At 42.4% G+C, this 13,235-nt stretch overlaps 1 protein-coding gene across 3 annotated transcripts in view; it reads right to left on the minus strand.

Annotated features, from left to right (window-relative positions):
- ehmt1a (euchromatic histone-lysine N-methyltransferase 1a) overlaps positions 1–13,051 on the minus strand; it is a 30,596-nt gene extending 17,545 nt beyond the window's left edge. For 2 of the 3 annotated variants that reach the window (XM_076078119.1, XM_076078121.1), the window contains exons 1-8: positions 12,918–13,051; positions 12,179–12,595; positions 11,335–11,413; positions 10,895–10,977; positions 8,781–9,003; positions 8,503–8,648; positions 5,485–5,628; positions 897–1,192 (exon numbers count right to left, since the gene is read on the minus strand). In XM_076078119.1, the coding sequence (XP_075934234.1) occupies positions 897–1,192; positions 5,485–5,628; positions 8,503–8,648; positions 8,781–9,003; positions 10,895–10,977; positions 11,335–11,413; positions 12,179–12,532 (1,325 nt within the window). In that variant the 5' untranslated portion in view covers positions 12,533–12,595; positions 12,918–13,051. Of the gene's footprint in view, positions 1–896; positions 1,193–5,484; positions 5,629–8,502; positions 8,649–8,780; positions 9,004–10,894; positions 10,978–11,334; positions 11,414–12,178; positions 12,596–12,783 lie in introns of all 3 variants that reach the window. The other variant, XM_076078120.1, reaches the window with a different exon arrangement.
- Positions 13,052–13,235: the final 184 nt, after the last annotated feature.

Below are 13,235 nucleotides of genomic sequence, written 5' to 3' on the forward strand. Positions count from 1 at the left end.
ATAACTTTATTTATATAACAGCGTTAAAAACAGAGTTCACAAAGTGCTTTCACAGTCAAAGCAGCAAAAACAAGACAACAGTAACAGAAAGCTCAGTGAGACCGGTCGACACGTTTAAAATAAACTAAGAAATGAATCAAATCAAATAATCAAAACAAATAATTAAAAAATGAAAAGAATAAAATAGAAATATACACACACAATAATATTATATAATTAGTAAAATCAACAAATAAAACTAAAACTGAACGAGAACAGGAAAGCGACAACATCACATCAAAGCCAGTCTGCAAGAATGTCTCTGTGACATCAGTGATGTCTCTGTGACATCAGTGATGTCTCTGTGACATCACTGATGTCTCTGTGACATCAGTGATGTCTCTGTGACATCACTGATGTCTCTGTGACATCAGTGATGTCTCTGTGACATCAGTGATGTCACATCACTGTTGTAGACATCAGTGTTGTCACAGAGACATCACTGATGTCTCTGTGACATCAGTGATGTCTCTGTGACATCACACACACTCTGAACACTCTGAACACACTCTGAACACACTCTGAACACACTCTGAACACACTCTGAACACACTCTGAACACACTCTGAACACACTCTGAACACACTCTGAACACACTCTGTGACATCACAGTGATGTCTCTGTGACATCACTGATGTCTCTGTGACATCAGTGATGTCTCTGTGACAACACTGATGTCTCTGTGACATCAGTGATGTCTCTGTGACAACACTGATGTCTCTGTGACATCAGTGATGTCTCTGTGACATCACTGATGTCTCTGTGACATCACTGATGTCTCTGTGACATCAGTGATGTCTCTGTGACATCACTGATGTCTCTGTGACATCACTGATGTCTCTGTGACAACACGTTACCTGCTCGGGCTTTCATTCCTGCTCCTCTGGGGCTCGCTGGTCTTCTTAGCTCGGAGTATCTGTGGAACAGCAGGCACGGTTGGGACTGAAGGCAGGGTGGCCACTGGGAGTGCCGGCCCAGGGTTTGATCTGGGTACAGAGGGACACGGATCAGCCCTGGACACCGTGACCTCCTTCGCACCGCTGGCGTCCTCTCCGCAGTGAGGGCAAAACCTGAGATCCCTCAAGATGGAAGCACAGTCGCGGTGAAAGCGGTGGGAGATGCTGCCGTACGGCCTGCACTCCATGAAGGAGCCCTGTGGGACGGACCAGGAGAACACTGTGTTAAGGTTTAGAAGTGCAGTATCTCAATATATTCTAATATACAGTATATATACCATATAATAAATATGTGGTGATCAAAAGTGAAAACAACATCAGACACATTTAGAGCTGGGGTTCCCGACCGGTCTGAGTGCCCCTACAACACTTGTCAGGTTTCAAATGTGTCCATTTGAATTGATGTTATTCAACGCCATCATTGATCAAAGTCAGGTTTGGTGAACTTTGCATCGGCACTGCTACGAGCTTAGAGCGACAGAAGCTTCAACGATCTGTAAACATTGTTTAGCTTTCTCTGTCACCATGAGTCCATTACTTTCAGCTACTCAGGGCTCCAGACCCAAACCAACATGGTCGCATATGCGATCATTTAAATTCTAAAATGTCAGATGGTCATTCTCATTGGTGCCCTGCAGCAGCCACCGTCTACTCCGTCCCGCCTCCAAAGTCAACTTGATGAGCGGGTGCAAGCGCGTAGGAGGTGTGAAAGCTTTCAGCGCACCAACATCGTTTCATTCAGACGTGTTACCGGTGTGTGACGTGGGCTCCTGTGAGGTCCGATAGTTCAGCACACTAGCGCTCAGTACCTTCACCACGTACCTGCTAGGCTACCGCGTGTATGTATATTCACGTGTACTTTGCCGAGCTGTAGCAAACGCCACACCTGCTTGTACGTGTAATCTCGAACACATCACCTCAGTTTGACTGACAGCTCGGCGTGCATGTAGGGAGGAGGGCTCTGTGTTTCACCACTATTCCTACACGGGGCATTCCACTCTTTTAAATGTATTTCACATATTTCTGCTTCCTTCAGCCTCTTTCTGAACAAACCAAGTACAGCACTCCATGTTTCATAGAAAGGATATTCACTAAACAGCTCTGCTTTTAGTTGCTGTTTATATCAATTATATTTCATGATCATATTTTTTGTTTTGTCCATCAACTCTGACTGTCTTTGTGCACCAAGCATCATTGACTCAAACACAGACTCCGCCTCCTCTTGGCCTGCTACAGCAGGGTTCATGCTCGACTGTTCTTTTTAATAATAACTCTAGAGCCATATAGAACAACCTCCAGACATATGTTTTAAATAGCCAAAGAACAAGCTGGATCCAAGTTCCATGAATGTATTTTATTAAAAGTCAGCAGAATGAACTCAGCATGTAATCTACTGTACAACAGTAAAAACAAATAGCCTGGCTATTGTTAATTAAATAAAGAAATTAACCATGAGTCAACAATCAATGTAGGTTAATGTCTATTTCATTAACAACAGCTGCTGTTATACGTTTGTGTATCCGTTTTTCTTTGCTTGCTGTCAGATATAAACACCAGTGTCGATGGTGTCTGTGTTGAGTCGGAGTGTGTTAGTGTCGTAGTGAGCGGTGCTCTCCAAGGTGCTGAAACTGCTGCTGGGAGCTACAGCTGGGAACCGTCCATGTAGCCTTTCTGTCTGTTCATACATGATTATTAAGTATTGATAAGTTAGATGAACAATAAGGTTATTGGTCTGAATTCCGTGTTTGTCTCATTTAAAACAGCATTGTGTGGCTTGTAGGGCTGCACCCAATATTTGGAAGATGCGTTCATAACATCGATATTAGAATTATCATCATTAATAATCAACAGAAACCTTCTCTTCCCCCCTCAGTCCTCTCTGGACTCGTCTCAAAAGTCAACATTTATTGAACAAAGATAAATGAACAAAAAATTCACAACATCATTTGATCTAACGAAATATTCTGCTTCCATACATATTTGTTGTCGTTCAGCTTCTTCCCTTCGGCGTGTAGCACCAGATGAGAACACGTGCAGCCCTCCCAGCGCCACACAGGCCCAGTGATCAGAGCAGTGTGCTGACGTTACACGTACAGGCCGGTGAGGCGTACGCTGCATTAAATCGCGTTAGCTTTAGCGTACATTACGCTAACGCGATTTGTCAATCGATGTGAGCCCCACATCTAAAGGATACAACGCTCGCCAGAGCTACGTCACACGCACTCTCCACTGTGCGCGTCTGTAAGGTGTTGCGTGCGCTAAGCGGTTTGGTCAGATAGCAAACGTCTTCAGAAGGCGCTAGCGAGGCGTTTGATGTTGGTGTGCTGAACACTTTCACGCCTCATACTCAGAACGCAGCGGGGGAGAACGTAACCAACACGATCCATTTAACGGTTACTCTGCTCCACACACATCTTGCTCTATCTGATTACTTAAGAAGCTAAATAAGAGAGAGGAGGTTCTGACTGACACACCACTGATACTGTGAGACCACTCAAGACAGAGAGGAAGACCAGTGGTGATGAGGTACTAAGATCTTTACTTAAGTAAAAGTACTAATACCACAATTTAAATAAAAAAGCACTCAAGTAAAAGTCCTGTATTCAGAATGTGACTAGTGATTTGGGGTCCATGCTGAGACCAATGTGTGTGCTGATGTTTATTCCCCTTTGTGTCCAGGAAACAGCTGTTTCAGAGTCAGACACTGTCTTTGTATGGGAACAAATTCAAGAATACAAATGTAAGTCACAACCCTTCACATGAATAAGATTATGTTTTTAAAAAAATGCTTCGAACGCCCTCTGATGGCCTCTACAGCTACCTGCTCATACGGAGGATGTTTCAGTACACAGCCCAGCAACAATATCTGCTTTGTGACATTAATCAAATGTAATGTAACAGCGATTGGAAACATGAGCAGTGTTTCCCACATAGACGATACTTTGACGGGCCCAGTGGACTAGTGGAGGCAGAACAGCGGGTGGACACTGCGGGTGGACACTGCGGGTGGACAGCTCGCCGCTGCTTTAGCTGTCCGGGCTGGACCCACAGTGGGACGACAGAGTGGCAGTCTGACATATAGTATTCCGACCAGTCAGAGCGCTTTAACGCTACATGTCATCAGTCACACACTTATGCCCATCAGGACTAACTAACACGCTACGGGAGCAGCTCGGGGTTAAGTGTCTTGCCCAAGGACACATGGACATGGACTAGCAGAGCCGGGGCTCGAACCACCGATCCTCCGATTGAGGGACCACCCTGCTCTACCACTGAGCCTGCTGCTGGACTCTGCACTCTGCTCACCAGGGACTGGATCACCGGTATGGACGACACTCTGCAGAGCACGGAGGATGTTCCCACGGTCGCCCCTCATCGGACTGACAGGCTTCTAGTGAGTCACTGTGCACACACGGGTTCGTCTGTATTCAGTGACTTTGTTTTTAAGGAATCTTGTAAGCCGTAGTTCTTCTGCTTCATGTTTCGTTGTAGTGACTGCTGGTTACTGTTGTTACTGATGCAACACAACACATTAGCACATCAGCGTTTTCTGTCGATTGGCTGATGGCAGTCAACGTTGAGAAGATATCTGCTGATACCGATGTTTGGCTGATCAATGGGTGCATTCCTATGTAAGCATATATAATATATAATCATGGACAGAGTCACTCACTCACTGTGCAGCCACATGTGCTCTTCAGCTGTTATTATATATCAGATTATTATTGATGCACTAACATGGAAGATGCATTTTGCATCTGCAATAGTGAAACTTATATTCATCTTAATGCTGTTGCGTGGTTTCACTGACAGTAAGACATGCGTTCTATTTCATCTCCTCATGAATGTATGTCTTTAAAGCGACTCTTTAATTATTGGACTCAAACGTACCCGTGTCATGTGATATGTTGCTTCAGTACACTGAACTAACAGGTATGGAAGGTACACCAGTAAGAATTTGCCCGACATGAATTTTGATTGTACCGTGCCGACCCGTAGAGCCGTGGCTGTTTCCATTTCTTCACATACACACGTGCCCCCCCCGCATCGTAGCTTTACGTCAGCGCACACACACACACACACACACACACACACACACACACACACACACACACACACACACACACACACACACACACACACACACACACACACACACACACACACACACACACACACACACACACACACACACACACACACACACACACACACACACACACACACACACACACGAGTGAAGAAGACAAAGTTGAAAGACAGGAGGAACAAGCTTAAAACCATCTCAGCTGGTGGATGATATTGTAACAATGTTCCTCCATGACTAACATCGGACCACAATGTTTCTTGGTCATGAGTTCTACTTGAAATCTTTCCACAGATAACCAGTGCACTCCTGATAAAATGATACTGTTCATACATAATCACAGTAACAGAGAGTACGGTGCTGCTACGTGTTTACAGCATCAGTGTGCTCTGTTCCACTCACCGCCCGGCAGAAGAGTCCACAGCCGGGGCAGCAGTGGTGCTTGACCATACCGGCCCGGTGGTCCTCGCACAGAACCAGCAGATGGACCGTGTTCGAGGGTCGCATCATTTCCTGCTTCATCACTCGCCTCTGGCACCGGATCAGCTGAGGAGAGGAGATAATAATAATAATAATAATAATAATAATAATCAGACTGTACAACATTAAAACCAATAGGGTTCCAGTACTGTTGGTGTAAAATGACATTTTTTGTTTTATTCTATGAACTACTGACAACATTTCTCCAAAATTTCAAATCCAAATATATTCATTTAGACAATTAAATCTTATTTAATGAAGTATAAAACCAGTGGTGTGGTCATCACTATCCTCTTCTGTAGACCAGCTGGATGGCAGAAACAGTGCTAGTAGAACCTCAAAAGTAATTAGGATAATAAAAGTGACTATGGACCGCGCCAAAAGAGTTAAAACAAAGCTTTGAGTGAGGAGAAGAAGGGTTCACTTCTGGTTTTACTAGCAGAGGGATACAGCGAGCATCAGGTTGCTTCCATCCTTAACATTTCAAAGACGGCGGTTCATAAGAAGGTCCAGCAGCAGACATGAGGGACAACAAAGCTACAGACCGGCAGAGGACGAAAACCACCGGGATGAACGCCAACGCATTCGACTGTCACTCAACAACCGTAGGCGCAAAATAAAAACAACCCGGCTGAATATCTATGATCAGAATCATTATAACTGCTGCTGTGTGAAGGGAATACTGCTGCTAACAACAACCTGATGTGTTTAAAGTGTTTAAACCAAATGTTATTGACCTTTTGTTCATATAGCAGTACTTTCAAAATAAAAGTGCGCAATACACTACTTTTAAATTCATTATTGAACTTTACCATAACAATGAGATTAAAAGTTGTAATCGTTGCCATTAGAGATATATATATATATATATATATATATATATATATATATATATATATATATACAGTTGTGTGAAAAAGTGTTTGCCCCCTTCCTGATTTCTTATTTTTTTGCATGTTTGTCACACTTAAATGTTTCAGATCATCAAACAAATTTAAATATTAGACAAAGATAACACAAGTAAACACAAAATGCAGTTTTTAAATGAAGGTTTTTATTATTAAGGGAAAAAAAAAATCCAAACCTACATGGCCCTGTGTGAAAAAGTGATTGCCCCCCCCTGTTAAAACATAAATTAACTGTGGTTTATCACATCTTTGGAAAGCTGAGTTCAATTTCTCTAGCCACACCCAGGCCTGATTACTGCCACACCTGTTCTCAATCAAGAAATCACTTAAATAGGACCTGCCTGACAAAGTGAGGTAGACCAAAAGATCCTCAAAAGCTAGACATCATGCTGCGATCCAAAGAAATTCAGGAACAAATGAGAAACAAAGTAATTGAGATCTATCAGTCTGGAAAAGGTTACAAAGCCATTTCTAAAGCTTTGGGACTCCAGCGAACCACAGTGAGAGCCATTATCCACAAATGGCGAAAACATGGAACAGTGGTGAACCTTCCCAGGAGTGGCCGGCCGACCAAAATTACCCCAAGAGCGCAGCGACGACTCATCCAAGAGGTCACAAAAGACCCCAGAACAACATCCAAAGAACTGCAGGCCTCACTTGCCTCAATTAAGGTCAGTGTTCATGACTCCACCATAAGAAAGAGACTGGGCAAAAATGGCCTGCATGGCAGAGTTCCAAGACGAAAACCACTGCTGAGCAAAAAGAACATAAAGGCTCGTCTCAGTTTTGCCAGAAAACATCTTGATGATCCCCAAGACTTTTGGGAAAATACTCTGTGGACTGACGAGACAAAAGTTGAACTTTTTGGAAGGTGTATGTCCCATTACATCTGGCGTAAAAGTAACACGGCATTTCAGAAAAGGAACATCATACCAACAGTAAAATATGGTGGTGGTAGTGTGATGGTCTGGGGCTGTTTTGCTGCTTCAGGACCTGGAAGACTTGCTGTGGTAAATGGAACCATGAATTCTGCTGTCTACCAAAAAATCCTGAAGGAGAATGTCCGGCCATCTGTTCGTGACCTCAAGCTGAAGCGCACTTGGGTTCTGCAGCAGGACAATGATCCAAAACACACCAGCAAGTCCACCTCTGAATGGCTTAAGAAAAACAAAATGAAGACTTTGGAGTGGCCTAGTCAAAGTCCCGACCTGAATCCGATTGAGATGCTGTGGCATGACCTTAAAAAGGCGGTTCATGCTCGAAAACCCTCCAATGTGGCTGAATTACAACAATTCTGCAAAGATGAGTGGGCCAAAATTCCTCTACAGCGCTGTAAAAGACTCATTGCCAGTTATCGCTAACGCTTGATTGCAGTTGTTGCTGCTAAGGGTGGCCCAACCAGTTATTAGGTTTAGGGGGCAATCACTTTTTCACACAGGGCCATGTAGGTTTGGACTTTTTTCCCCCTTAATAATAAAAACCTTCATTTAAAAACTGCATTTTGTGTTTACTTGTGTTATCTTTGTCTAATATAATATTATATATAGATAGATAGATAGATAGATATACCGTATTTTCCGCACTATAAAGCGCACCGGATTATAAGGCGCACCTTCAATGAATGGCCTATTTTAGAACTGTTTTTATATATAGGGCGCACCGGATTATAAGGCGCATAGAATAGAATAGCGTCGTAAGCGTGTCTCTTGAAAGGTGCCATTTTGGGGTCTTTATACACACAAGTGGTGTTGGACTAGGAGTAAGCACAGTACCGGTGTTTACCGCGGTGCAGCTTTGTAGTTTACCAGTCGTACTGAAACATTTTGACAGAGCGCCGTGTACAACCAGTATGGATCAACCAATTAACCAATTGATCCATATATAAGGCGCTCCGGATTACAAGGCGCACTGTCGTTTTTTGAGAAAATTAAAGGCTTTTAAGTGCGCCTTATAGTGCGGAAAATACGGTATATATATATATATATATATATATATATATATATCATTGTTTCATTACTTCAGAGGATGTTACCATTCCATCCGTGCTCTCCATGGCCATGCAGCTCTGCTCCAGTGTGGACACGTTGCCTCCGCTGTGAGGAGTCTCCATGCGACAGCAGCACAGCGGTAGCTCCTCAGCCAGGTCCGTTTCTGTCACCTCAGCATCCGCTGCTGCTCCTGCACACACACATCCCATTATTCCACCACTAATCACTAATCACAGCAGGAAACTCACCTGTGACCTATACAGATGGATTCTGTAGAAGAAAAACCTTGAAGGCAAATGAGTCAGTGAGATGCTGTTGTCACCTGACGAGGGAGGTGAGAGCAGCTCTTCCTGAGCCTTCAGATCGAGACAGTCCAAGGCCAGCTCTGTGTATTCAGCATGGCAGCCTTCTCCAGGCTCCGCCTCCATCAACGACTCACTCTTGATGGCTGTCGGTTCTCTGCTCTTCACCGTCTCTGGTAGAATGCCTGCTGTCTCATGTGCTGCAGCTCTGTTCTTCTCCACACTGGGTCCTGGTTCCTCCTTCTGATCAAGAAAAGGAACATTTGTATCAATGACAGCTGGTGACACGTATTCAGTTATTTGTCATATTTTAAGCCTCCATTCCATGTATGGACTCAGGACTACGTGATATACGCGCTCTCACGTTCCAAAAGATGAAGCAGTGTTTCATTCCCACACTCACTACGCAGAGTGTAATTATTTAAAATAAATTACATTCTCAGTTATGTTGCTAGTTAACTTATTTTTCCCTTATATGTGTTTGTGATCAGAAATAAAGCCAGTCACTCTCTTCCTATGGCTTAACCTCACATTCACTACTTTTATGCAAACAGTGTAAACATGTGGATCGTACCAACAACAACTAATAAAAGAAGATGTTATTACTCCTGTATTAGTAAGGGGTCAAATTACTGTTGTAATGGGAATGTTATAGTATAGATCGTAATACAGATATCTTGACCACGTATAAGTTATGTTATAGTAGTCATGTGAAATGTTAGAGAATGTACAACTGAAAGTGTGGAACACAGACAGACACAAAACAGTAGTCTTGCAGAAGATATTAATTAGTTTTGGATCCAGGTGTCTTGTTATCTTTTCCCACAAGGGTGGGAAGTGAAGAGACACTGTTTCTTTGTTGGTAAGACAGAGACACAGAGACAAGACCTTGACTCCAGAAACTAACGTCCGCAGGAACAGACAGCCTGTGTCCGAAATATCATACTCCCTTTTTGACGCATTATCTGAAGTTGTAAAGGCGTGAACCTTTGTATGCATAAATGATGTTGAATATTGCACTTCGTCGAAGAAGCATTCACGCAGTCTACTGAATACGTAGTTGCTGTGCTTTCTTCCCTCTTGCAAGAGAATAAACGGAAAAAGACAACTTTGAATCTTCTGATGACTTCATTATTGATTTGAGAACACAAACTCTCTCCTCCAGATTAACCTAGAGATTTTCCACCACACTGTCAAATTACTGTCAACATCCACAAGAACAAATGAGATCCAAACAAAGTGAAGCTTGCGAGGAGAAAACTACGATTTGAGTGCGAGGAGCGTTGCTTCCATCGTTGCTCTTCTGATCGCCCGCCAGTGAGTTTTGCTAGAATACTAGCTGGGAAACATAGTGGAGTATCTCATTGTAGCTAAAAAGTCATTTTGTCTCAGGAGTTGGTGGAGACCAAAACAGCTGAAGTACAATATGTACCTCTGAGATGTAGTACAGTATAAAGTACTACATGTACCGCTGAGATGTAGTACAGTATAAAGTACTACATGTATCTCTGCGATGTACTGGTCTCTGTATGGTGTAGACCTGCTCTGTATGAAACTACACTATATGAATACATTGTAAACAGGCTCGTGCTGGTGGGCTTGTCGGAGGTCTGATGAACAGGAAGGAATATAAATAATATAAATAATATAAATAATATAATATAATACATAAATAATATATAAATAAAATAATACATAAATAATATAATATATAAATAATATAATATATAAATAATATAATATAATACATAAATAATATATAAATAAAATATATAAATAATATAATATAATACATAAATAATATATAAATAAAATAATACATAAATAATATAATATATAAATAATATATATAAATAATATAATATAATACATAAATAATATATAAATAAAATAATACATAAATAATATAATATATAAATAATATAATATATAAATAATATAATATAATACATAAATAATATAAATATAAATAATATAATATAATACATAAATAATATAAATATAAATAATATAATACATAAATAATATAAATATAAATAATATAATACATAAATAATATAAATATAAATAATATAATATAATACATAAATAATGTAAATAATACAATAAATAAATAAATAAATAAAGGACCGGCCTTCTCCTGCTGCTTCAGGGTCTTGGCCTTCTTCTTGGGGACCAGGTTGTACATTCCCATCTTCCGCTTCCTTCTCTTCACAGCTAGGAGAAGCACACAGACTGGGGTTAGGTGGTGACCAGAGGTCATCCGTGGGAAATAATGCCTAAAAGAAAAACATCCAATCACCTGTATTATTATTATTATTATTATTATTATTATTATTATTATAATAATGGACATTTAAAGAAGAGCACTGTTTTCCTCCTCTCCCCTTACATTATCAAATGGGAAGATGATGTATTGAAACATTGGTAATTACTGATCCCGCTGAGATATTTTGATAACTGCAGCTGATGAAATATCATATTAAATTGTAAAAACATTCACGTTTGGCTCGGGTAGCCTACCTTCCAGTTAGATTCAAATCAATAAAGCTTGCAAAGGAACGAGCGACTAACCGGACTGAGGCTTGATGGAGGTGGAGACGGCTCTGTGACGAAGCTCTGTGCTCGACTTTGGTGCCTTCCTGGCAGGAGGCTTTGGAGGCAAAATGAAGACAAGAGTCACTGATGTACCCTCTCTAGGGCACAACCACATGTTTCCTACCGGAGGAACAACACATCTGTCTCACTGCCCGACAAAGAGCTGATGCTGAAACATGTCAGAGTTATGTTTTAGGTCCAACACGACTATGCCACGACAATGAAGGCATGTTTATTGATCAGAATTGTGATTTTTGTATACTTAATCACCTATTCAATAGATGAGAAAACAGAAGGCAAGCCTGAACCAGTTATTACATTTAAAGTGATTTAAAACCATATCTATATTAATATGAAGGGTTAAATTATTATGTGCAGCCAACACTGACTATTTTAATATATACAAATGTTGCATGTCAAATAGATTCCCACTATTTGACATGCAAACAGCCAAAGTTAATTAAATTCTGCATAATATAGCATCTAATGATAAAGAATTACAAACCAAAACGAGTCGACCTCTATCAATGAGTCTGAACTCTTGCAACCCATGCACTCTGTAATAACACTCTGTCCTCAGATGATTAAAGTGTGTGCACGGTTTAGGGGACTTATGCATATTTGACTTCTGGAACATGATTCTGTCAGAATAAAGGGTTAACAGCAGGTAGGGCTGCAATTAAAAGACAAACAAGCTAAATGAAAGAACAGACTGTCGGAAAAATATATATACAATATTCATATATTTTGGAAACATTTCACATGACATTGCTTCACGCTCATCAGTAGATCATTTCACCTCGACAACAAGACCACTTACTTGTGCTTTCCCCCCTGCTGAGGCCAGCACGGAGCCTGCACTGGGAGCTGGTTCCTCTGAGCTCCCAGCAGCGGAGAGTCTCCCTCTGACATGCGGACCAGTCAGCCGTCCGAGTGTGTCCAGAAAGCGGCTGCCAGGAGTCGCCATCAGTCTCCCAGAAGCGGCTCCTGGTCGTTTGTTGCGGACAGCATCATCCCTGTGGAGTATGGCGGAGCTGTGGAAGGGAGTGATCTTTACTTGCGGCCCCTGGCCGCTCTGTGCTGCCTGCGCCTTGGCAGCAACGGGTGTCCCGGATGAGTGACTGGAGGGTCTTCTGCCTCGTCCAGGCGGCTCACCGGCTCCACTGGAATCCATCGCCGTCCTGGGGGGCTGCTCGTTGAAGCCGGTCAGACTGAGGGGGCCTCAGCACAGCAGCACCTGAGAAGTTTCAACAAGTTTGACTACATTCTCCAAAACAAACACGCTCAAAGTTAAAAGCGCTCCGGGCAGCTCTGTCGTCACCATAAAGTGCATACAGCACGTGCATATTTGCACCATTCAACACGTAGCAATGCAGAGTGCACCGAGAACAAAGTTATCACATATGTGCATGGCACTGGCTTAACTGTGGAAGAGCTCAGCCCGGCCGGCGGACCGGTGGAAGCGGGGACTCGTATGAGGCGTCAACAGCTGACAAACAGCACCGAGAGTTTCAACGAGGCGGCAGCAGAAAAGTGAAAGCAGCAGAGTTTCATCCTACCAGCTCCAGTCGGTGCAGCGATATCCGAGCGAAGGCGTAGAGCGAGGGACGGGACCGTGGGACGGGACAGGAAGACACCAGCTTTCACTTCCGCCCGCACCCGCTCAAGCACGTGATGCGCTGTGTGCTCTGCGTTCATGTCCTCGTGGATTCGGAAAGACTTCGCCAGAAAGCTAACCGTAGGAAACGCGACTGTCTGCAATGAGGACAACGCCCGCCATCTTAGTTTATACACATATCTTGAATGTATTGAGATGGACGATACGATAAAAGTTTTGTTCGCGGGTTTAAAAAATTGGATCAAAGCGAAACCGGAAG

This window comes from Anarhichas minor, unplaced genomic scaffold (genome assembly GCF_050575085.1).
Source record: "Anarhichas minor isolate MPS153535 unplaced genomic scaffold, ASM5057508v1 ptg000063l, whole genome shotgun sequence".
Taxonomy (NCBI): domain Eukaryota; kingdom Metazoa; phylum Chordata; class Actinopteri; order Perciformes; family Anarhichadidae; genus Anarhichas; species Anarhichas minor.